A 22,060-nucleotide genomic window follows, 5' to 3' on the forward strand; every position below is an offset into this window, starting at 1 on the left:
TTCTTCATTTTCTTCCCCTCCTGCTGCCCCCTGCTTTTTTTAATTTTAATAGAGATACAAGAGTCTTACCATATTGCCTAGGCTGGTCTGGAACTCCTGGCCTCAGGCGGTCATCCTGCTTCAGACTCCCAAATACCTGGGATACTGGCACGAGCCACTGTTTCTTACTTATTTTAGAGACGAGGCTGTTCTATTAGACAGAGGATATAGCTCTTGGTGTTTCATTCACCAGCTTGCCCAGTCCCAGTGCCTGTGTATGCCAGCTCTGTCTCTGCAAGTTCCTGCGGCAGCTCTCCATCCTGTCGTTTTGCTTCTCCACCAGTAAGTTCTAATTTTATTAAAAAATAACTTCAGAATCAGTGCTATTGCTTCTGTTCGCAAATGAAGCCCACAGGTAATTCTGGATACTCTTTTAATGTGTAGTATTTACTAATGCAGTTGCAGTTTGGGAGAGAGAGCATTACAGTTGGGTCAAATGGACCTGCATTTGGACCTCTGTCTTCATTTAACTCTGTAATCTTCAGTAAGAAATATCACCTCTCTATGCCATTTTCTCTGAATAATGAATATAGTACTGTAAACTTTTTTTTTTTTTTTTTTTTTTGGTTTTTTTTGTTCGGTGCTGGGTTTGAACCCGCCACCTCCAGCATATGGGACCGGCGACCTACCCCTTGAGCCACAGGCGCCACCCAGTACTGTAAACTTTTTATGCCCTGTAAAGTTTTGGTGATACTTGTAAACAAAGAGTATCCAGTACAAGTGTGGGTAGGCAATAAATATTTATTTTATCTGAATGCTGTATACCTCACCTCAGGATTCTTTTTTCTAAACACTCAGTTGGTGCTAAACCTGGGATATTTTTTGTACTTAGGATTTCCTCTGATGGAGGACTGACCTCTGAGCCAGATTTCACTTAGTCTCTTAATCGTGATTACTGGCCCTTGATGGTTACCATTCAAACCTCTTCTTTCCGCTGGGGTTCCCAAGCCCATTTCCCACATAGTTGTGTTCCCTCCCATGTAAGTGCTTCCTCCTAATCCTAAGGACTTGTGGTCGTTCTGGTCACTTTCTCTTCCCACTATATTCTCCCAGGGTTTTACCTTGTCCTCTTCTTGCTTTTAGACTGGCCCTTCCCCCAAGTCTCTGTTGTAGCCTGTGAGGGTTGTGACTTTGAGGCTTTTCTGCAAACTAAAAGTCTAAGGGCTCTTGTATCAGCTATTCTGTCTTCCAGATTATCCCAGCAGACATAAATTTCTTGAATTCTGCTGGCAGAAAGGTGCAAGAGTCATAAGAGGAGGCAGTTGTGAGATTGATTAGCCAGTTGAGGCAATTGAGAGGTTCAGAAGGATGAGGCTGGGCCTCTGTGGTGGCTAACACCTATAATCCCAGCACTGAGGAGGCTAAGGTGGTAGCATCACTTGAGGCCAAGAGTTTGAGACAAGCTGTGTACCAGCATGTGTAACATGACACGCCATCTTTATAAAAAAAATTTCAAAAATTAGCCAGGCATAGGGGGTTGTATCTGTAGTTCTAGCTACCCAGGAGGCTGAAGCAGGAGGATCGCTTGAGCTCAGGAGTTGGAAGCTGCAGTGAGCTATCATCAGGCCACTGCATTCTGGCCTAGGCAAAAGTACAAGACCCCAATTCTCTCTCTCTCTTATTTTTTTTTTTTAAGACAGAGTCTCACTTGTCACCCTAGTAGGGTGCCATGGTGTCACAGCTCACAGCAACCTCAAACTCCTGGGCTTGAGTGATTATCTTGCCTCAGCCTCCCAAGTAGTTGGGATTACAGGTGCCCACCACAATGCCCGGCTATTTTTTGTTGCAGTTTGGCTGGGGCCGGGTTTGAATCTGCCACCCTCGGTATATAGGGCCGGTGCCCTACCCACTGAACCACAGGTGCTGCCCGAAGACCCCATCTCTTGAAAGAGAGAAGAAAATGAGGCTTGGGAGCTTCTATATCCCTTATTTGTCATATTAATTTAAGGCAAGTGACTTAGTCTCTTTGAAACCTCATATATAAAGTGAGTATAATTCACCTGCTTCATGGGAAGGATAGGTGAGCACAAGCACTAACTACAGTGCCTGGCACACAGTAAATACTCAGGCAATGGCAACTGTGTTATTTTCTAGGGAAATCTGATAGCCCATAGTTGAAGTAGATGTGGAAACCACCTATTGCAGACAAGTCTCAAAACTGGGGGTGGGGGGGAGCCCCTCTTGCACAACCCTGCAAACTCAAACCAAACAGATAAAGTAGCTGTGTTAGTAAGACTTATGTTGGGTTCCCATGAATTAAAAAAAAATGAAAAGCCAGACAGACTTGGGATCAATCCTGGTCCTGCTGCTTACTGGGAGAGAGGGTCAGTTGGTGAGCTGGGCTGTAGGAGATAGGCCTAATGAACCTTTGCTTACAGGGTAGTGGGGGTAATAATATGTGGAAGTGCCTGGCCATAGCAAATACTCAGTAAATTGTAGCTATTATTATGAAGTATATATTTGACTCAATATTATACATTATATAAAAAGAGAAGCTTGTGCCTGAGAAAGGAATAGCAGGGAAGAAACTAAATGCGGGAGAGCATCAAAAGCAGAAAACCCAGCCAGGCATGGTGGCACTTGCCTGTAGTCCCAGCTACTTAGGAGGCTGAGTCAAGAAGATCATTTCTGAGCCCAGAAGTTTGAGGTTGCTGTGAGCTATGACTTCATGACATTCTACCCAGGGTGACAGAATGAGACTGTCTCAAAAAAAAAAAAAAAAAAATAGTGTAAGGATCAGAAAAGAAGAAAATTACCCTTATTTGCAGAACTAATAAAAGTTTGGATGGTTGTTGGATCTAAAATTAATACATATCAACAATATTCTTATAATAAGAATAGAAATTATAAGTTGAATTATAAGTTCAATTTACCATAGTGTTAAAAAGTCTAAAATTCTTGGGCGGCGCCTGTGGCTCAGTGAGTAGGGCGCCGGTCCCATATGCCAAGGGTGGCGGGTTCAAACCCAGCCCCAGCCAAACTGCAATAACAAAAAAAAAAAAAAATAGCCGGGCGTTGTGGCAGGCGCCTGTAGTCCTAGCTGCTCGGGAGGCTGAGGCAAGAGAATCCCGTAAGCCCAAGAGTTAGAGGTTGCTGTGAGCTGTGTGACACCACGGCACTCTACCCAAGGGCGGTACAGTGAGACTCTGTCTCTACAAAAAAAAAAAAAAAGTCTAAAATTCTTATGACGAAACCTAAAATAAAATGTAAAGACCTCTTAAAAAATATATAAAAATAAATGCGGGAGAGCAAGCATAAAGGAGCATGTGAGTTGTCAGAGTGACTGAGAGATGAGAGAGGAGCCAGCAGCGGACATTGAACTGCAGATTCGCTGGGACTCAGGAGCTCTTTGGGGGGTTTTGTTGGTTGAAAGGGGAGAAGAAAACAGCAGGGCTCCAGCTGCCTGGGAAGAGCAGAACGGGCAGTGAGGAGGGGCAGCTGGCGGAGAGGAGCAGACTTAGTTGTTAAAAACTTCGGTAGGGGGCGGCGCCTGTGGCTCAAGGAGTAGGGCGCCGGTCCCATATGCCAGAGGTGGCGGGTTCAAACCCAGCCCCGGCCAAAAAAAATCACATACACACAAAAAAAAAACTTCGGTAGGATAACCATTTCTAGGAAGCCTTTATTAAAGAATAATAGTTAAAGTGAAAATAAAAAGAAAAGCAGGAACATTTGTGTATAATTTCCAGTTGCTGAGATTAGAAAATGAGACAGTTTGATAGACCTTGTATTTAACATAATCTGCAAGATGATTTCATACATATTCCTCTCCTTGGACTAGTGTAGACTATAATACTGAGGGTTAATGCACACAAGCATGCAATTCTTTTTTACGTTCTTTCATGCAAATATCTAACTGCTATTTTATTCCAGAAAAATCTTTGAAGGTAAAAATAAATAAATAAACCCCCAAAATTATGAACAAGAAAATCTCCAAATCACTTTTTGATTATAATACTGACTATAGGTTAAATTTTATTTAGAGGATTAATTTTTTTTTTGAGACAGTCTTGCTTTGTCGCCCTCAGTAGAGTGCTGTGGCATCATAGCTCACAGCTACCTCAAACTCTTGAGAGAAAGAGGAGAGACTGAGACAGAGAGAGGAGAGAGAGGAGGCGAGAGGGACAGAGAGCATGTGTGTGAGAGCGAGCTATATAGGTTCAGTTAGGGGAAGTCTTAGAATGGTGATGGGAGGGTAGAATAGCCAATAAGGAGTTACTGCTGTGGCCGGAAGAGCCGTTAGGGGCAGGCCATAAGTTTGAAATTTTCAGCGGGTAGCTGTAACTTTAAGAGTGAGACAGCTGATCTTGGTCTGTAGAAAGCAGGAGGGGCTTTCTCTGGGGCAATTACCTAACACCTGCCACCCTCGGTATGTGGGGCTGGGCGCCCTACCCACTGAGCCACAGGCGCTGCCCTGAACTGAGTTTTGAAGAAAGAGTTAACAAGAGGAATTAGTAAAAGAATGGTATTATTGGCAGAGGAAATTCCCATGCATGAAGTCAGGGAAGTGTGAGCTACTAAAGGAACTCTCTAGCTCCTGTCAACTTAGTAATGACGATGTTCATACATATGGAAAAGAGAGCTTTATTTCATAAAGAGTGTCAGCCTGCAGGCTGACCATTCTGCCGGGGACAGGAATTTATGGTGAACGGGGTGGCCAGACACACATACTTAACAAGTTGGAGGACAGGTCACAAGTATTTATTTATTTATGAAAGGAGAAACCTGCACACACGCAATTGAGCTTTGTGCTACTTGATGGAATCCACGTTCAGAGAATGGCAGTGTTAGTATGATCTGAGGGTGGAGTTTTTGACCCTCTGATGTCAAAAGGTGGAGTGGAATGCACCTTCCTGTGCATTCTCCAGGGCCTGGTCAGAGCCACTCCCTGGTCAGTGGTCTCTTAACAAGAAAGAACTCTGGTCAGTTACGGTGCTGAAACTGCAGAAGGGAGGAGCAGCATTGGGCCCCTGACTGAAATCAGCAGGGGGACAAGTCTTTCCAAAGACTTGGTTCTGTTTCACCTCAGGGAAGAGAGCCTGATAGTGGTCAGTGAGGGAGGGCGTAGAATGAGGCATATCTGGCCTCCCATCCCATCTGCCTGGGAACTTAGGGTTGTAAGGTTTCTCTGGAGTCCCCTTGACCAAGAGGGGATTCATTCATTCAGTTGAGGGGCTTAGGATTTTATTTTTATGTGTCATTTCCCATGTTCACTTACATTTAAATTTGTTGAATAAGTGAAATTTGAAATTAATTTCCTTAGCGATGTTTTAGTGCTCAGTTGTCACAGACAGTGGCTACCATATTGGAGAACCCATATGTGGAACTTTTTTTTTTTTTGAGACAGAGTCTCAATCTGTCCCCCTGGGTAGAGTGCTATGGGATCATAGCTCACAGCAACCTTAGACTCTTGGGCTTGAGCAATCCTCTTGCCTCAGCCTCTTGAGTAGCAGGGACTACCGGCACCCACCACAACACTGGCTAGTTTTTCTATTTGTAGTAGAGATGGAGTCTCAGTCTTGCCCTGTCTGGTCTCGAACTCCAGAGCTCAAGTAGCTTCCCAACGTGCTAGGATTGTAAGTCTGAGCCACCACGCCTGGCCCATGGAACTTTTCTATTGTGGCAGAATGGACGAGATTGCTCTAAGCACTTCCTTTGGTGGATGTGGAGAGCATTGGTAAGATGTGAGGGGAAGATAGAACTAGAGAGGTAGGCAGAGGCTATATTTTGTCAGGATTTGGGTGCTGAACAAAGGAGTTTGGGTGCTGAACTTATAGGAGCTGCATCCTATAAGCTGTGGTGAGCAATTTGAATGATTTTAAATGGAAGAGTGATATCCACTGTTGTAGCTAATTTCTTCTAAAACTTGGGGTACTCAAATTATGGCCCGCGGGCCACATGCAGCAGTGTGATTGTATTTGTTCCAGTTTTGTTTTTTTACTTCAAAATAAGACATATGCAATGTGCATAGGAATTTGTTCATAGTTTTTTTTTTTTTTAAACTATGGTCCAGCCCTCCAACGGTCTGAGGGACAGTGAACTGGCCCCCTGTTTTAAAAGTCTGAGGACGCCTAGAATGGAGCAAGAGAGTGAGAAAGTGCAGCTTGTGTTCATCGTCATCGTCACTGTTTGGGAATAAGGGCCTGAACTAAGATGGCAGAACAAGACAAGAGGAGGGGCAGGGAAGAGAAAGACAGACGGCTCGCAGATCTTGGAGATTGTCTGAACTTGGGACCTAAGGCAGAGGGGACCTTACTGCTGACTGAGTGGAGGCTGGCAAGGTCACTCAGGGAACATGGGAACCAGTGCTTTGGGGTATAAAAGGTGATGAGTTAATGTTGTACAGGCGTGGATATGTTCTATAGGCAAGTGAACTTAATGATCTGCAGCTCATTAGAGAGAATCTAGGCTGGAGGTAAGAATTTGGGAATCATTCTGAAAATGGTAGTTGAAGGTAGGAGGTTAAGAGTTGTCTCTAGGGTAAGGATGAAAAGTTAGGAGTGGAGCCATTCCCCTGGTGGCACCTTGGGGAATTCTTACCCCCTCCTCCTCTTCTTCAAATGGCAGACGAGAAGTATGTACCCACAAAAGAGCCTAAGAAAGAGTCCCCACAAAGTAGGAGGAAGGACAGAGAGTGGGGTCACTGCTGAAGGGGGACAGTGGTCCACAGTGCAGATGCAACAGAGAATTCAAGTACCTTCAGGAACAGCAGAACTATCTCCTGTATTTGGAAATATGTTATTGGTAATCTTAATGAGGGTGATTTTATCAGAGGGTTGAGGGCAGAAAGTGAATCATGGGAGATTAAAGGATATATAGAAGGTGAGGCGTTTGAGTCAGTGAAGATAGATAATTTCAAGAAACAATTTTAAGAAGTGAAGAGATGAGTTGTAGGAATTTGAGATGTGAGAAAATTAAACCTGTTTATCTGCAGAGAGGAAGAAGTACCAGAATAAAGGGAGAGTGAAAATGTCAGGAGGAGAGGGGAGTTGCTCCAGGTCCGGGAGGGCGTGGATGAGAGTGGACTGCAGAGTGCAGGGGACAGATGGGCTCACCATGGAAGAGCAGCTTCTCCTTCACTACTGTGAGAGAGGAGCACCAGGTGGTTGCAGATGCAGGGGGAGAAATTGGGAAGGTTCCTGTGCAGGCAGGCACTGTGTTTTTATTGTGTGATCTTGGGCAAATCACCTGTCTGAATTTTCTTTATTTAAATGTGAAAAGGAGTTCCTAGTAGGGCTGAAGTTAGATGATACAAGGAAAGCTCTTATAGTGCCATGAACATTGAGCCCATGGTTGAGGCTTAGTAGGATTATTTCTTCCATCTTCCCTTCCCTTCATTAGTTGAGATATAAAGTCTTCAAAAGGTGATAAGGAGATTGTGTGTTTCACACAAAAAAGTGATATCAGTGACTAATACCAGTGCACAGTGATACTCAGAGAAGCAGCCGTAGTGAATTGGTATTTAAGGATGCCTTTAAAGAACGTGATGTACTATTTTTCCTTTTTTTTTTATAGAGACAGAGTCTCACTCAGTCACCCTGGGTAGAGTGCTGGGGCATCACAGCTCATAGAAACCTCTAACTCTTGGGCTTAAGCGATTCTCTTGCCTCAGCCTCCCAAGGAGCTGGAATTACAGGCGCCCACCACAATGCCTGGCTATGTTTTTTGTTGTTGCAGTTGTCTTAATAAGTTATGTTTGTTGTTTTAGAAAACCATTGTATAATCAAGACATTCAATTAGCATTGTCACTAGAATCCTTGAACTAGGCAAATGCCAAAAGAGATATAACTGGTTTTATCCCTAAGTATCTAAATATGCTTTTTTCCTCTCCCTGTCTTATCTCCTACTGACAAACCAGTTCCTCCTCCAATAAAACAAAAGGAACATACCCACATCTGTAAGGTTTTCCCAATCTTTCTTTCTGTGAGTGCAAATAAATTTTTAGACTTCAGTGAAGTTACTGTTATTGATTTGTCTACTCTTTTACATAGTTGGTCTCTGCTTTCCTGTTTCTAATGTTTACTTTATTTTAGATTTAAAACTTTTCTGTGTCTGCAAGATGTCATTAATTTAAAGTCCGTGGACATTTTATGTTTAGTTATTGAGTATCTGCTTTGCTAGGACATAGCTGAGTCTGAGGATTTTGCAATGATAAAAACTCACCTTCTCAAAAACTTCAGGAGAGTCAAATAAGTACTGTGGTAAGTGGTATAATACATATTTTTATAAAGACAGGGTCTCACTATGTTGCCCAGGTTAGTCTTGAACTCCTGGCCTCAAGTGATCCTCCCGCCTCAGCCTCCCAAAGTTACAGGCATGAGGCACTGTACCTGGCCAATTCTAAGTATCAGTTTTGGAAAATATTTGAGAAGTCTTTCTGTAAACACTTCTAAATTGTGCTTTTCTAAAGATACTTTCAAAAGATACTTTTTTGAAATCTTCGATGGGATTAGACTTTATGCCCACTTTTATTAAAAAAGATTCCTTAGTGTAATGGCTATTCTGACTTGCATTTGATTATTAGGCCAGTTTTAATTTTATGTTGTTAATTTTAGTCCCTTCCAGATATGCAGCATATTCAGGAAGAAAACTTATCTTCCCCACCATTGGGTCCTCCCAACTATCTACAAGTGTCCAAAGATTCTGCCAGTACTAGTAGCAAGAACTCTTCTTGTGACACGGATGACTTTGTTTTGGTTCCACACAACATCTCGTCAGACCACTCATGTGAGAATCTTTTCTGCTTGTACACATTATATTTAATCGATTAAACTAGCATTTTTTTTACTTTTATCTCACACTTCCTTGTGTAGGACACCTTTTCAAATGGGGGGTTTATTTAGTTGCTTGAATTTTTGGAATTATATACCTACTTTTCTAAAATCTTCTTAAGTCATCTTCTATAAAGTTTGAATTCAGAAGGTACATGAAAATTTTAGAGGAAATGATCTCAGATTCTGTTTGTATCCAAACAGAAAGAAATTGAAAAATGAACAGAATGTATGAAATTAAGAAAAAGAATTAAAGGAAGAGCTCATTTGGGAAAAAATCTGTAAGAGTCAAAGGAGTCTTTAAAACAATCTGGTGTCAGGTGGCACCTGTGGCTCAAGGAGCAGGGCGCTGGCCCCATATACTAGAGGTGGCAGATTCAAACTCACCCCTGGCCAAAAACTGCAAAAAAAAAAAAAAATAGATAAATGAAATAAAACAATCTGGTGTCTTTCATAAAATACTTTCATAAGTCCAGGAATGAGCTTCATAAATATATAGGAAGAATTTTAATAAAGGAACTAGAATCCAAGTCGACTAAATATAATCTGTATACTTTGAAATAGTGAAGGATACAGAAAACCTGCAAAAAAAGAGAAATTAGATAAACTATTAACATAGTGATGGCCAGACTAGAAAAAAATTTTTTCCTTGGGGCCATGGTGTTTTATTAGGTCAAGATAGGTGAAGAGATGTGTGAGTTATATATCCCTCATGAGGACCAGGAGCGAACCTAGCATAAATTACTTATAACTCACCAGGTCCAAAACTAGCATAAATTACTTATAACTCACATGATAATTAATTAAGAAAAAGAAGGAACCATGGTTTAGCCTTAATGGAATAGAATAAGAAAACCTAGAGATTTTTTTAACTTTCATTATTTAAATATATAATATACTGTATTAACAATGGCAAAAAAGGAAGAGCAAAATAGTTAAATAATAGCAAATGTTGACTATGTGCAGTGGCTTGTACCAGGAAGTCTGTTTAGTTGTTTGTGTGACTCCTACTTAATGGACGCTCATGCTAGAACTATGCTGCTAGCTGTTATGTGGCCATAGTCCCAAACTGCACAAACTCACGGATTTATTGCTTGGGGAGGAGAAAACATGGTCCACAGCAGTGTTAGTAGTATTATGAGCACCGGGAATTACCTTTAAAAATCATTTAGTAAAGTGCTTTTATTTTTCTTCAAAGAAATTAAAACTTTTAAAATTAAAATCATGAAATGTTTGAAACAGAAAACAATACAGAGATATTCAAGTCACCTACCATGCTTTGTTTGTCAACATTTTGCTGTATTTGTTTTAGATGTCTTTTAAAATACTGTAGAACACCTAAAGCATCCCCTTTTTTCTTTCAACTCTTGCCAGAGGTATATTCTTTCCACAGATATTTTGATACTTCTACATATTATGTATTCATATATAACATATATTATTTTTGTGTTTTAACAGTTAATAGGTTGAGCATCCCAAATTGAAAAATCCAGAACTCAAAATGCTCCAAAATCTGAAACACGATGTGTAGATTTTGGATTTGGATCTGGAATGCTCAATATAATGTAAATATTTCGAAATTGAAAAAAATTGAAATCTGAAACACTTCAGGTTCCAGACAGTTTGGATAAGGGGTGCTCAACTTGTGTAAGTAAATGGTATAGAGAATGTTTACTTCCGTAGTTTGATTTTTTATTACTGTTTTTTTTGTGTGTGTGTGTGTGTGGTTTTTGGCTGCGGCTGGGTTTGAACCCGCCACCTCTGGCATATGGGACCGGCACCCTACTCCTTGAGCCACAGGTGCCGCCCTTTTATTACTGTTTTTATATATTATGTATCTAGATGCATATCTGGTTGTGTATCTACCTCATTTTATTTATTTATTTATTATTATCATTATTTTTTATTGCTCACAGCAACCTCCAGCTCTTGGGCTTAGGTGATTCTCTTGCCTCAGCCTCCTGAGTAGCTGGGACTATAGGCGCCCACCACAATGCCTGGATATTTTTTGTTGCAGTTTGGCCGGGGCTGGGTTTGAACCTGCTACCCTCGGTATATGGGGCCGGTGCCCTACCCACTGAGCCACAGGTGCTTCTCATCTACCTCATTTTAATAACTGAATTTTATAGTACAAGTAAAGCACAATTTATCCATTTCCTTACTGATTTATACTTGGATTATTTCTGCCTTTTCAGTATTCAAAATGTATTATAATAGACTTCCTAAATTTTTAGTTTTTTCCACATTTAACTTAACCTAGAATTTATCTAGAGATCTTTCTGGTGTCCCAGTGTTATTAAATATTTTCTTACTGCCATTGGTGTGCAGTGCCAGTTTTGTTGTGGCAGGTTTAAATATAGGACTGAGTTTAAGATTCTGTATTCTGTTCCAGGGGTCTATTTGTCCATAGTATGATCATTTAAAAATTTGTGTGTGTCATTATATGTATATGGTCAGAGATGGGGAGGAGGGTCACAGAACATTCTACTAATCTTCAAAATTACCTGACTATTTTTGGCCCTTTACCCTCCACATACATTTAATTTCGGCTTGACAAATTTTATGAAAACACATTGGGATTTTAGTGGGAATTACAGTGATTCTATTCAGGGATGGTAAGGATCTTTACAGTATAAGTTGTCTAATGTTTTATTTATTTTTATACATTTTTATACTTTTCTACATAAAGAGCATTCATATTTTTTATTTTACTCTAGTTATGCTTTTTGTGGTGATATAAAGTTTTCAAAACTAGGGTGGCACCTTTGGCTCAGTGAGTAGGGCGCCGGTCCCTGCCAAACTGCAACAACAACAACAAAAAAATAGCCGGGCCTTGTGCCTGGCACCTGTACTCCCAGCTACTGGGGAGGCTGAGGCAAGAGAATCGCCTAAGCCCAGAAGTTGGAGGTTGCTGTGAGCAGTGATGCTACAGCACTCTACCGAGGGCAACAAAGTGTAAGACACTGTCTCTAAAAAAAATAAATAAAAATAATAGAAATGTTTCACAAGAATGGAGAAGCATGAATCCTATGTACTCAATTTTGATATGAGGACAATTAATGCCAATTAAAGTTATGGGGGGGAAGGAAAAGCAGAGAGAGGGAAGGAGGGAGGGGGGCGGGGCCTTGGTGGGTGCCACACCTTCTGGGGGCAAGACATGATTGCAACAAGGACTTTACCTAATAAATGCAATCAGTGTAACCTGGCTTATTGTACCCTCAATGAATCCCCAACAATAAAAAGTAAATAAATAAATAAAAAATAATAATAAAAATGTTTCTTTCTTTTTTTTTAATTTTTTGAAGTGGGAGAAATCATAAAAATTTATTTTCCCACGAAATAATTCCACATAAATAAAAATTTTTCAAAACTATTTTTTTGTGCTGCCAAATCCCAGAGATCAATTCTCAGTTCCTCATAGTCTTGATGCGTCCGCAGCATTTGTTAAGAATAGACCACACCCTTTATGGGGGCAAGACATGATTGCAAGAGGGACTTTACCTAACAATTGCAATCAGTGTAACCTGGTTTATTGTACCCTTAATAAATCCCCAACAATAAAAAAAAAAAAAGAATAGACCACACCCTTCTTAATTATTAAAAATTTATTATTGTGAAATATACATATAAGATATTTAAAACATCTAGTTTTAAAGTAATATATTACTATTATGGTAATGGTATTTTGTACGAATACCATTTTGTATTTTATTTAACAAATACCTGAATGCCCTCCTGATTTTATCTTTTTTTGTCTGATTTTTTTGTCTTTTTGTCTTATTATTGTACTTCTAGGGAAATTGCCTTAATGTTTCCTCCTATTCTGTTTTTTCATTTAAACTCCTGTGTTTTAAATTTCCAGAAGTTCTTTTTCTAAGTATTGGGTTTTTGTTTTTGTTTTTTGAGACTCACAGCTCACAGCAATCTCAAACTCTTGGGGTTAAGCAATTCTCTGGCCTCAGCCTCCCAAGTACCTGGGACTACAGTGCCTGCCACAATGCCCAGCTATTTTTTGTTGCAGTTGTCATTGTTTAGCTGGCCTGGGCCGGGTTCGAACCCACCAGCCTCAGATTGTGTGGCTGGTGCCGTAACCACTTTGCTACAGGTGCTGAGCCCTAAGTATTGTTATTTTTATTTCAAGGTTCAATATTTTGTTATGTGATCATTATTAGGATGGAAAATTTGGTTTATGTGTGGTGTTTCATGCTCAGTGTAATTCTAGTACACTGAGAGGCTGAGGTGGTGGTAGTGGTTGGGGATCACTTAAGCTCAGGAGTTTGAGACCAGCCTAAACCAAAACCAGACACCTGCACCCCCACCCGCGTCTCGACTAAAAATAGAAAAACTAGCCAGGCATCCTGATGAGTGCCAGTAACCCAACTACTTGGGAGGCTGAAGAAGGAGGATCACTTGAGCCCAAGAATTTGCAGTTGCTATGAGCTAGACTGATGCCATGGCACTGTAGCTTGGGTGACAGAGTGGACTCTGTTAAAAAAAAAAGAAACTGTTAGAATTTCATATCCTTTCCCCAACCCTATGCAAACAGGCATTCTCCAACCTCTACTCCATTTGAAACAGAGTAACAAAACAGAGTGTCTCTGGGCTGGGTGTGGTGGCTTGTGCCTGGAATCTTAGCACTTTGGGAAGACCACCTGAGGCCAAAAGTTTAAGATAGCCTGGGCATGGGCAACATAGTGAGATCCTGTTTCTACAAAAAGTCTTTAAAAGTTAGCTGGATGTGGTGATGACGCATGTCCGTAGTCCTAGCTACTCAGGAAGTTGAGACAGGAAGATCCCTTGAGCCCGGAAGATTGAGATTACAGCAAGCTCTGATCACACGACGGCACCTGGGTGACAGAGTGAAGCCTTCTCTCAAAATAAAAACAAAACAAAACAAAAAATACCAGAGGGTCTCTAGACTACAGAACACTAGGAAGAATTAAAGACAAAGTTACTATACTGAGAAAAGGTTAGCAGAGGTATTATTAAATGAATTTTTTTTTTTTTCTCCAGTTTTTGGCCAGGGCCGGGCTTGAACCCACTACCTCCGGCATATGGGGTCAGCGCCCAACCCTTTGAGCCACAGGCGCTGCCCGTTAAATGAAATTTTTTACACTGACTATTGAGACTTCCATACTTCTTCCCCCATATTGCTACCCCAAATGACAACAGCTTTATACTCTTTTCTTTTTTTTTTTTGTAGAGACAGAGTCTCACTTTATGGCCCTCGGTAGAGTGCCGTGGCATCACACAGCTCACAGCAGCCTCCAACTCCTGGGCTTCAGCGATTCTCTTGCCTCAGCCTCCCGAGTAGCTGGGACTACAGGTGCCCCGCCACAACGCCCAGCTATTTTTTGGTTGCAGTTAAGCCGGGGCCGGGTTTGAACCCGCCACCCTCGGTATATGGGGCCGGCACCTTACCGACTGAGCCACAGGCGCCGCCCGCTTTATACTCTTTTCTAATACTCTTTGTGTGTGTGTGTGTGTTGTTGTTGTTGTTTTTGTTGCTGTTGTTGTTTGGCAGATCCAGGCTGGGTTCAAACCCGCCAGCCCTGGTATGTGTCTGGCACCCTAGCAGCAAGCCAGGTTTATACTCTTCAGGTAGAAGACAGGATAAGTCTTTTTGGGGAAACCGAGTGGCCTCCAAAAGGACATAGTACAAAGCAGTGTTCTAGCCATATCACCCTCTGGGCTTGAGACCCACCCACATATAGAGCTTTGCATTTTAATTAATTAATTAATTAACTAATTAATTTTTATTTATTTATTTTTGTCACCCTCAGTAGAATGCTGTGACGTCATAACTCAGCAACCTCAAACTCTTGGGCTTAAACAATTCTCTTTCCTGAGCCTCCTCAGTAGCTGGGACTACAGGCACCCCCCCACAACACCTAGCTATTTTCATAAATGGGGTCTCACTCTGGCTCAGGCTGGTCTCAGACTTCGGAACTCAAGCACTCCAAGCACTCCACCTGCCTTGGCCTCCCAGAGTGCTAGGATTATAGGTGTGAGCCACTGCGCCCAGCCTGAGCTTTCAATTTTTTAATTCTTATTTTATTTTATTTTATTTTATTTTATTTTTTGAGACAGAGCCTCAAGCTGTCGCCCTAGGTAGAGTGCCATGGCATCACAACTCACAGCAACCTCCAACTCCTGGGCTTAAGCAGTTCTCCTGCCTCCGCCTCCCAAGTAGCTGGGACTACAGGCGCCTGCCACAACGCCCGGCTATTTTTTGGTTGCAGCCGTCATTGTCATTTGGCAGGCCCAGGCTGGATTCGAACCCATCAGCTCAGGTGTATGTGGCTGGCACCTTAGCCGCTTGAGCTACAGGCACCGAGCCTATTTTATTTTTTTCACACAGAGTCTTGCTCTGTCAACCTGGCTAGAGTACATTGGTGTCATTAATAGCTTGCAGCCCTCAAACTCCTGGGCTCAGGTGATCCTCTAGCCTCAGCCTCCTGAGTAGCTGGGACTACAGGCACCTGCCGTAACACATAGCTGATATATTTTCTGTTTTTAGTAGAGAGGGGTGTCTGGCTCTTGCTCAGGCTGATCTCAAACTCCTGAGGTCAAGTAATTCTCCCACCTTGGCCTCCTAGATTGTTAGGATTACAGGCATGAGTCACCACACCTGGCCTGTATCTTTTTAAATAAATTTTGTGTATATTTAAAGTATATAACATAGGGTTATGAGATATACATATGAAACAGTTCCCAACATACTATTTTTTGACTTTATGATGATGTGAAATTGATACACAGTCAGTAGAAACCATACTTTGAATTTTGCTCTTTTTCTAGCCTAGCAATCTGCGGTATGATGTTCTCTGTGGCTCCCTGCCAGCCCAGTGGTGACAGGGGTAACCCACCTCTCCACTACAGGAGGCGTACAGGGCTTTGTGACAAAACAGGCTTTGAGTTCGATGATTCTGCCTAGTTACAGGCTAGTCTAAGTGTTGAGAGCACAGTTAAGGTAGTCCAGGTTCAACTCTTGATGTTTGGTATATTAAATGCATTTTCAGGCAAGCGCATTCTCAGGACGTAACCCCATCATAAATTGAGGAGCCTGTATACAGTAAAATGGTTACTATAGTGGAATATATTAACATATTCATTAACTCATATACTTACGAGTAGCTATCATCTATTCATTTAGCAAAAATCCTGAGTACAAGACACTCTAATTGATTATATTCTAGCTGCTTCTATCTTTCAAGCAGTCCTGCGCTTAGTCCTGCCATTCCTGCTACTCTTGAAAGGTGTCTGGTCCTGCCGTGGTGTGAATTGTTTTACTCCTGGGCTTTCCAGCTGGCTGTAGATAGATACTATCTTCTAGTTCATCAGCTTTCTGGCTTCCAAAGATTTGTGGTTATTGTCTTTCCTGTTCTTTTTGCCCTTGTGAGTGCATTTCAAAATAACAATATGGTTTCAAAATAACATTATAAATATTACTTAAAATATGATTTTAAAGGGTTTTCTTTGGTAGAGACAATGTCTTACTATGTTGCTCACGATGGTCTTAAACTCCTGGCCTCAAGTAGTCCTCCCAATTTAGCCTCCTAAAGAGCTTGGGTTACTGGCATGAGCCACTTCACCCAGCCTTAAGATTTCTTCTTTTTTTTTAGAGACAGAGTCTCACTTTGTCACCCTCAGTAGAGCGCCGTAGCGCCACAGCTCACAGCAACCTCACTGAGTCACAGGCGCTGCCCAACCCAGCCTTAAAATTTAAAAGCCATTTAAAATATTCTTAGGTAATCCCATTACAGATATGCAATCAATTAGAGTCACTTGAAATAATTTCCCTCCAATGATTAAGCTACCAACTTGGTTAGGTGTCTTTACTTTTGATTTCTAGAGACTTTCATTTTTTCTTCCCTTCCCTTTCTCTCTTCCTTCCCCCTTTTCCCTTTCCTCTTTCTTCTTTCCCCTCCCATCCCCAGAATCTTGCTTTGTTGCTCAGGCTAGAATACAATGAATAGTATTGTCATAGCTCACTGCAACCTGAAAGTCCTGGGCTCAAGTGATCTTCCTGCCTCAGGAGGTGCATGCTGCCAAGCCAGCTAATTCTTCTATTTTTTGTAGAGATGGGATCTCACTTTTGCTCAGGCTAGTCTTGAACTTCTGAGCTCAAGTGATCCTTAGGAGCCTTGGCCTCCTAAGACTGCTAGGATTATAGGCCACTGCCCTGGCCTTTATTGTCTTTTATTTATTTATTTATTTATTTATTTTATTTTATTCTTATTTATTTATTTATTTATTTTTGAGACAGAGCCTCAAACTTTTGCCCTGGGTAGAGTGCTGTGGCATCACAGCTCACAGCAACCTCTAACTCCTGGGCTCAAGTGATTCTCCTGCCTCCGCCTCCCAAGTAGCTTGGAGTACAGGCACCCACCACAACACCCGGCTATTTTTTTGGTTGCAGCCATCGTTGTTTGGTGGGCCCACGCTGGATTTGAACCCTCCAGCTCAGGTGTATGTGGCTGGCACCTTAGCTGCTTGAGCCACAGGTGTGGGGCCTATTTATTTATTGAGACAGAGTCTCATTTTATCCCTCTTGGTAGAGTTCTGTGGCGTCACAGCCCACAGCAACCTCATACTCTTGGGCTTAAGTAATTCTCTTGCCTCAGCTTTCCAAGTAGCTGGGGTTTATAGGCGTCCACCAAAACACCCGGCTATTTTTTGTTGTTGTTGTGGCAATTGTCATTGTTGGTTAGCTGACCTGGGCCAGGCTCAAACCCGCCAGCCTCTGTGCATGTGGCTATAACCACTGTGCTATGGGTGCCAAGCCCTTGTCTTTTAAAATAGACTTCTTGCCTCTTTGCCTCCTTGCCCCGGCAGTAGAGGCCCATTACAGTCCATGGCAGTGGCAAGCAACGTATCTTGCTCTGTAAGTCTCTGTCCTGCTCTTGCTCTGTAAGTCTCTGTCCTGCTCTTGCTTTGTAGGCCTCTATCCTGCTCTTGCTCTGTAAGCCTCTGTCCTGCTCTTGCTCTGTAAGCCTCTGTCCTGCTCTTGCTCTGTAGGCCTCTACCCTGCTCTTGCTCTGTAAGTCTCTGTCCTGCTCTTGCTCTGTAAGTCTCTGTCCTGCTCTTACTCTGTAGGCCTCTATCCTGCTCTTACTCTGTAAGCCTCTATCCTGCTCTTGCTCTGTAAGCCTCTATCCTGCTCTTACTCTGTAAGCCTCTGCCCTGCTCTTGCTCTGTAAGCCTCTATCCTGCTCTTACTCTGTAAGCCTCTATCCTGCTCTTGCTCTGTAAGCCTCTGTCCTGCTCTTGCTCTGTAAGCCTCTATCCTGCTCTTACTCTGTAAGCCTCTGTCCTGCTCTTGCTCTGTAAGCCTCTGTCCTGCTCTTGCTCTGTAAGCCTCTATCCTGCTCTTACTCTGTAAGCCTCTGTCCTGCTCTTGCTCTGTAAGCCTCTGTCCTGCTCTTGCTCTGTAAGTCTCTGTCCTGCTCTTACTCTGTAGGCCTCTATCCTGCTCTTACTCTGTAAGCCTCTATCCTGCTCTTGCTCTGTAAGCCTCTATCCTGCTCTTACTCTGTAAGCCTCTGCCCTGCTCTTGCTCTGTAAGCCTCTATCCTGCTCTTACTCTGTAAGCCTCTATCCTGCTCTTGCTCTGTAAGCCTCTGTCCTGCTCTTGCTCTGTAAGCCTCTATCCTGCTCTTACTCTGTAAGCCTCTGTCCTGCTCTTGCTCTGTAAGCCTCTGTCCTGCTCTTGCTCTGTAAGCCTCTATCCTGCTCTTGCTCTGTAAGCCTCTGTCCTGCTCTTGCTCTGTAAGCCTCTATCCTGCTCTTGCTCTGTAAGCCTCTATCCTGCTCTTGCTCTGTAAGCCTCTGTCCTGCTCTTGCTCTGTAGGCCTCTGTCCTGCTCTTGCTCTGTAGGCCTCTATCCTGCTCTTGCTCTGTAAGCCTCTGTCCTGCTCTTGCTCTGTAAGCCTCTGTCCTGCTCTTGCTCTGTAGGCCTCTATCCTGCTCTTGCTCTGTAAGTCTCTGTCCTGCTCTTGCTCTGTAAGTCTCTGTCCTGCTCTTACTCTGTAGGCCTCTATCCTGCTCTTACTCTGTAAGCCTCTATCCTGCTCTTGCTCTGTAAGCCTCTATCCTGCTCTTACTCTGTAAGCCTCTGCCCTGCTCTTGCTCTGTAAGCCTCTATCCTGCTCTTACTCTGTAAGCCTCTATCCTGCTCTTGCTCTGTAAGCCTCTGTCCTGCTCTTGCTCTGTAAGCCTCTATCCTGCTCTTACTCTGTAAGCCTCTGTCCTGCTCTTGCTCTGTAAGCCTCTGTCCTGCTCTTGCTCTGTAAGCCTCTATCCTGCTCTTGCTCTGTAAGCCTCTGTCCTGCTCTTGCTCTGTAAGCCTCTATCCTGCTCTTGCTCTGTAAGCCTCTATCCTGCTCTTGCTCTGTAAGCCTCTGTCCTGCTCTTGCTCTGTAAGCCTCTGTCCTGCTCTTGCTCTGTAGGCCTCTATCCTGCTCTTGCTCTGTAAGCCTCTGTCCTGCTCTTGCTCTGTAAGCCTCTGTCCTGCTCTTGCTCTGTAGGCCTCTATCCTGCTCTTGCTCTGTAAGCCTCTGTCCTGCTCTTGCTCTGTAAGCCTCTGTCCTGCTCTTGCTCTGTAGGCCTCTATCCTGCTCTTGCTCTGTAAGCCTCTGTCCTGCTCTTGCTCTGTAAGCCACTATCCTGCTCTTGCTCTGTAAGCCTCTGTCCTGCTCTTGCTCTGTAAGCCTCTATCCTGCTCTTGCTCTGTAAGCCTCTGTCCTGCTCTTGCTCTGTAGGCCTCTATCCTGCTCTTGCTCTGTAAGCCTCTATCCTGCTCTTGCTCTGTAAGCCTCTACCCTGCTCTTGCTCTGTAAGCCTCTGTCCTGCTCTTGCTCTGTAAGCCTCTGTCCTGCTCTTACTCTGTAGGCCTCTGTCCTGCTCTTGCTCTATAAGCCTCTATCCTGCTCTTGCTCTGTAAGCCTCTGTCCTGCTCTTGCTCTGTAAGCCTCTGTCCTGCTCTTGCTCTGTAGGCCTCTGTCCTGCTCTTGCTCTGTAAGCCTCTGTCCTGCTCTTGCTCTGTAAGCCTCTATCCTGCTCTTGCTCTGTAAGCCTCTGTCCTGCTCTTGCTCTGTAAGCCTCTATCCTGCTCTTGCTCTGTAAGCCTCTGTCCTGCTCTTGCTCTGTAGGCCTCTATCCTGCTCTTGCTCTGTAGGCCTCTATCCTGCTCTTGCTCTGTAAGCCTCTGTCCTGCTCTTACTCTGTAGGCCTCTGTCCTGCTCTTGCTCTGTAGGCCTCTGTCCTGCTCTTGCTCTGTAGGCCTCTATCCTGCTCTTACTCTGTAGGCCTCTATCCTGCTCTTGCTCTGTAGGCCTCTATCCTGCTCTTGCTCTGTAGGCCTCTATCCTGCTCTTACTCTGTAAGCCTCTATCCTGCTCTTGCTCTGTAGGCCTCTATCCTGCTCTTGCTCTGTAAGCCTCTATCCTGCTCTTACTCTGTAGGCCTCTATCCTGCTCTTGCTCTGTAAGCCTCTGTCCTGCTCTTGCTCTGTAAGCCTCTATCCTGCTCTTGCTCTGTAAGCCTCTGTCCTGCTCTTGCTCTGTAGGCCTCTATCCTGCTCTTGCTCTGTAAGCCTCTATCCTGCTCTTGCTCTGTAAGCCTCTGTCCTGCTCTTGCTCTGTAAGCCTCTGTCCTGCTCTTGCTCTGTAGGCCTCTGTCCTGCTCTTGCTCTGTAAGCCTCTGTCCTGCTCTTACTCTGTAGGCCTCTGTCCTGCTCTTGCTCTGTAGGCCTCTATCCTGCTCTTGCTCTGTAGGCCTCTATCCTGCTCTTGCTCTGTAGGCCTCTATCCTGCTCTTGCTCTGTAGGCCTCTATCCTGCTCTTACTCTGTAAGCCTCTATCCTGCTCTTGCTCTGTAGGCCTCTATCCTGCTCTTACTCTGTAAGCCTCTATCCTGCTCTTACTCTGTACTCCTCTATCCTGCTCTTACTCTATAAGCCTCTATCCTGCTCTTACTCTGTAAGCCTCTATCCTGCTCTTACTCTGTAGGCCTCTATCCTGCTCTTACTCTGTAAGCCTCTATCCTGCTCTTACTCTGTAGGCCTCTATCCTGCTCTTACTCTATAAACCTACCTTCTCTTCCTTTGTTCCATGCTTGCCTAAGAACAAATAAAATAAAATAGACTTCTTCCTTGCCCCTCTACCCTTTGTTCCCTCTCCCCGACTCACTTTCCCCTGTGCTGCTTGTCACTACCTGGGGTTATTATGTTCTTTCACTGTTAGGGTGCAAGCTTCATAACACCAGGGGCCTAAGATGTGCCCAATAAGTGCATTTCTCACTTCTCATTTGAAGGGATATTTGTGATCCCCCCTTTTGAGCATAGATTAGCAGCATAGTTTATTTTATTTTAAAAGGTTTATATTATTTGATCAACACTCCTATTTCACATCAACACTACTATTTGTGTCTTATAGCCATTTAAAATCACATAAGGCAGTGTGGTACAGTGGATATAACTGCCAGAGAATGAGGTGTCTCAGTGTTCTAAGGTCTGCTCTGTTCCCGTAGACAGATGACGTGGGGGTGATGACGATGGCCTGTGTTGTGTGCTCTGTGATCAGGAGGCCCCAGCTTCCAGGACATCTTGTTCAGCAACTCATACGAGACCCAACAGAATGTTATGCAGGAGAAAGGGGTACTCCAGCCTGATTTTGAACTGTACTTGTTAGGCAGTCATTTTGTTGATTTATTTTTATTATTATTATTTATTTTTTTTTGAGGCAGAGTGTCACTTTGTCACCCTCGGTAGAGTGTTGTTGCGTCACAGCTCACAGCAACCTCCAACTCCTAGGCTTAGGAGATTCTCCCAAGTAGCTGGGACTACAGGCGCCCGCCACAACGCCCAGCTATTTTTTTTTTTTTTTTTTTTTTTTTGTGGCTTTTGGCCGAGGCTGGGTTTGAACCCACCTCCTCCAGCATATGGGACTGGCGCCCTATCCCTTTGAGCCACCAGGAGCCGCCCTATTTTTTTTTTTTTGTAGTTGTTATTATTTGGCCTGGGCCAGCTTCGAACCTGCCAGCCTCGGTATATGTGGCTGGCACCCTAACCGCTGAGCTACAGGCACCAAGCCTTATTTTTATTTTTTTGGAGATGGAGTCTCACTACGTCACCCTTGGTAGAGTGCCGTAGTGTCACAGCTTACAGCAGCCTCAAACTCTTGGGCTCAAGTGATTCTCTTGCCTCAGACTCCCTAGTAGCTGGGACTACAGGTGCCCACCACAACACCTAG

At 43.4% G+C, this 22,060-nt stretch overlaps 1 protein-coding gene across 5 annotated transcripts in view; it reads left to right on the top strand.

The window, feature by feature from the left end:
* The window catches only part of ULK2 (unc-51 like autophagy activating kinase 2), a 153,698-nt gene that overhangs the window by 57,081 nt on the left and 74,557 nt on the right, over window positions 1-22,060 (top strand). For all 5 annotated transcript variants that reach the window (XR_008375478.1, XM_053568574.1, XM_053568573.1 and 2 more), the window contains exons 12-13: window positions 233-321; window positions 8,592-8,763. Coding sequence is in view for 4 of the 5 variants with exons in the window: in XM_053568574.1 (XP_053424549.1) it covers window positions 233-321; window positions 8,592-8,763 (261 nt within the window). In the remaining variant the exon portion in view is untranslated. The remainder of the gene's footprint in view (window positions 1-232; window positions 322-8,591; window positions 8,764-22,060) is intronic.

This window comes from Nycticebus coucang, chromosome 18 (assembly GCF_027406575.1).
Source record: "Nycticebus coucang isolate mNycCou1 chromosome 18, mNycCou1.pri, whole genome shotgun sequence".
In the NCBI taxonomy this organism is placed as follows: domain Eukaryota; kingdom Metazoa; phylum Chordata; class Mammalia; order Primates; family Lorisidae; genus Nycticebus; species Nycticebus coucang.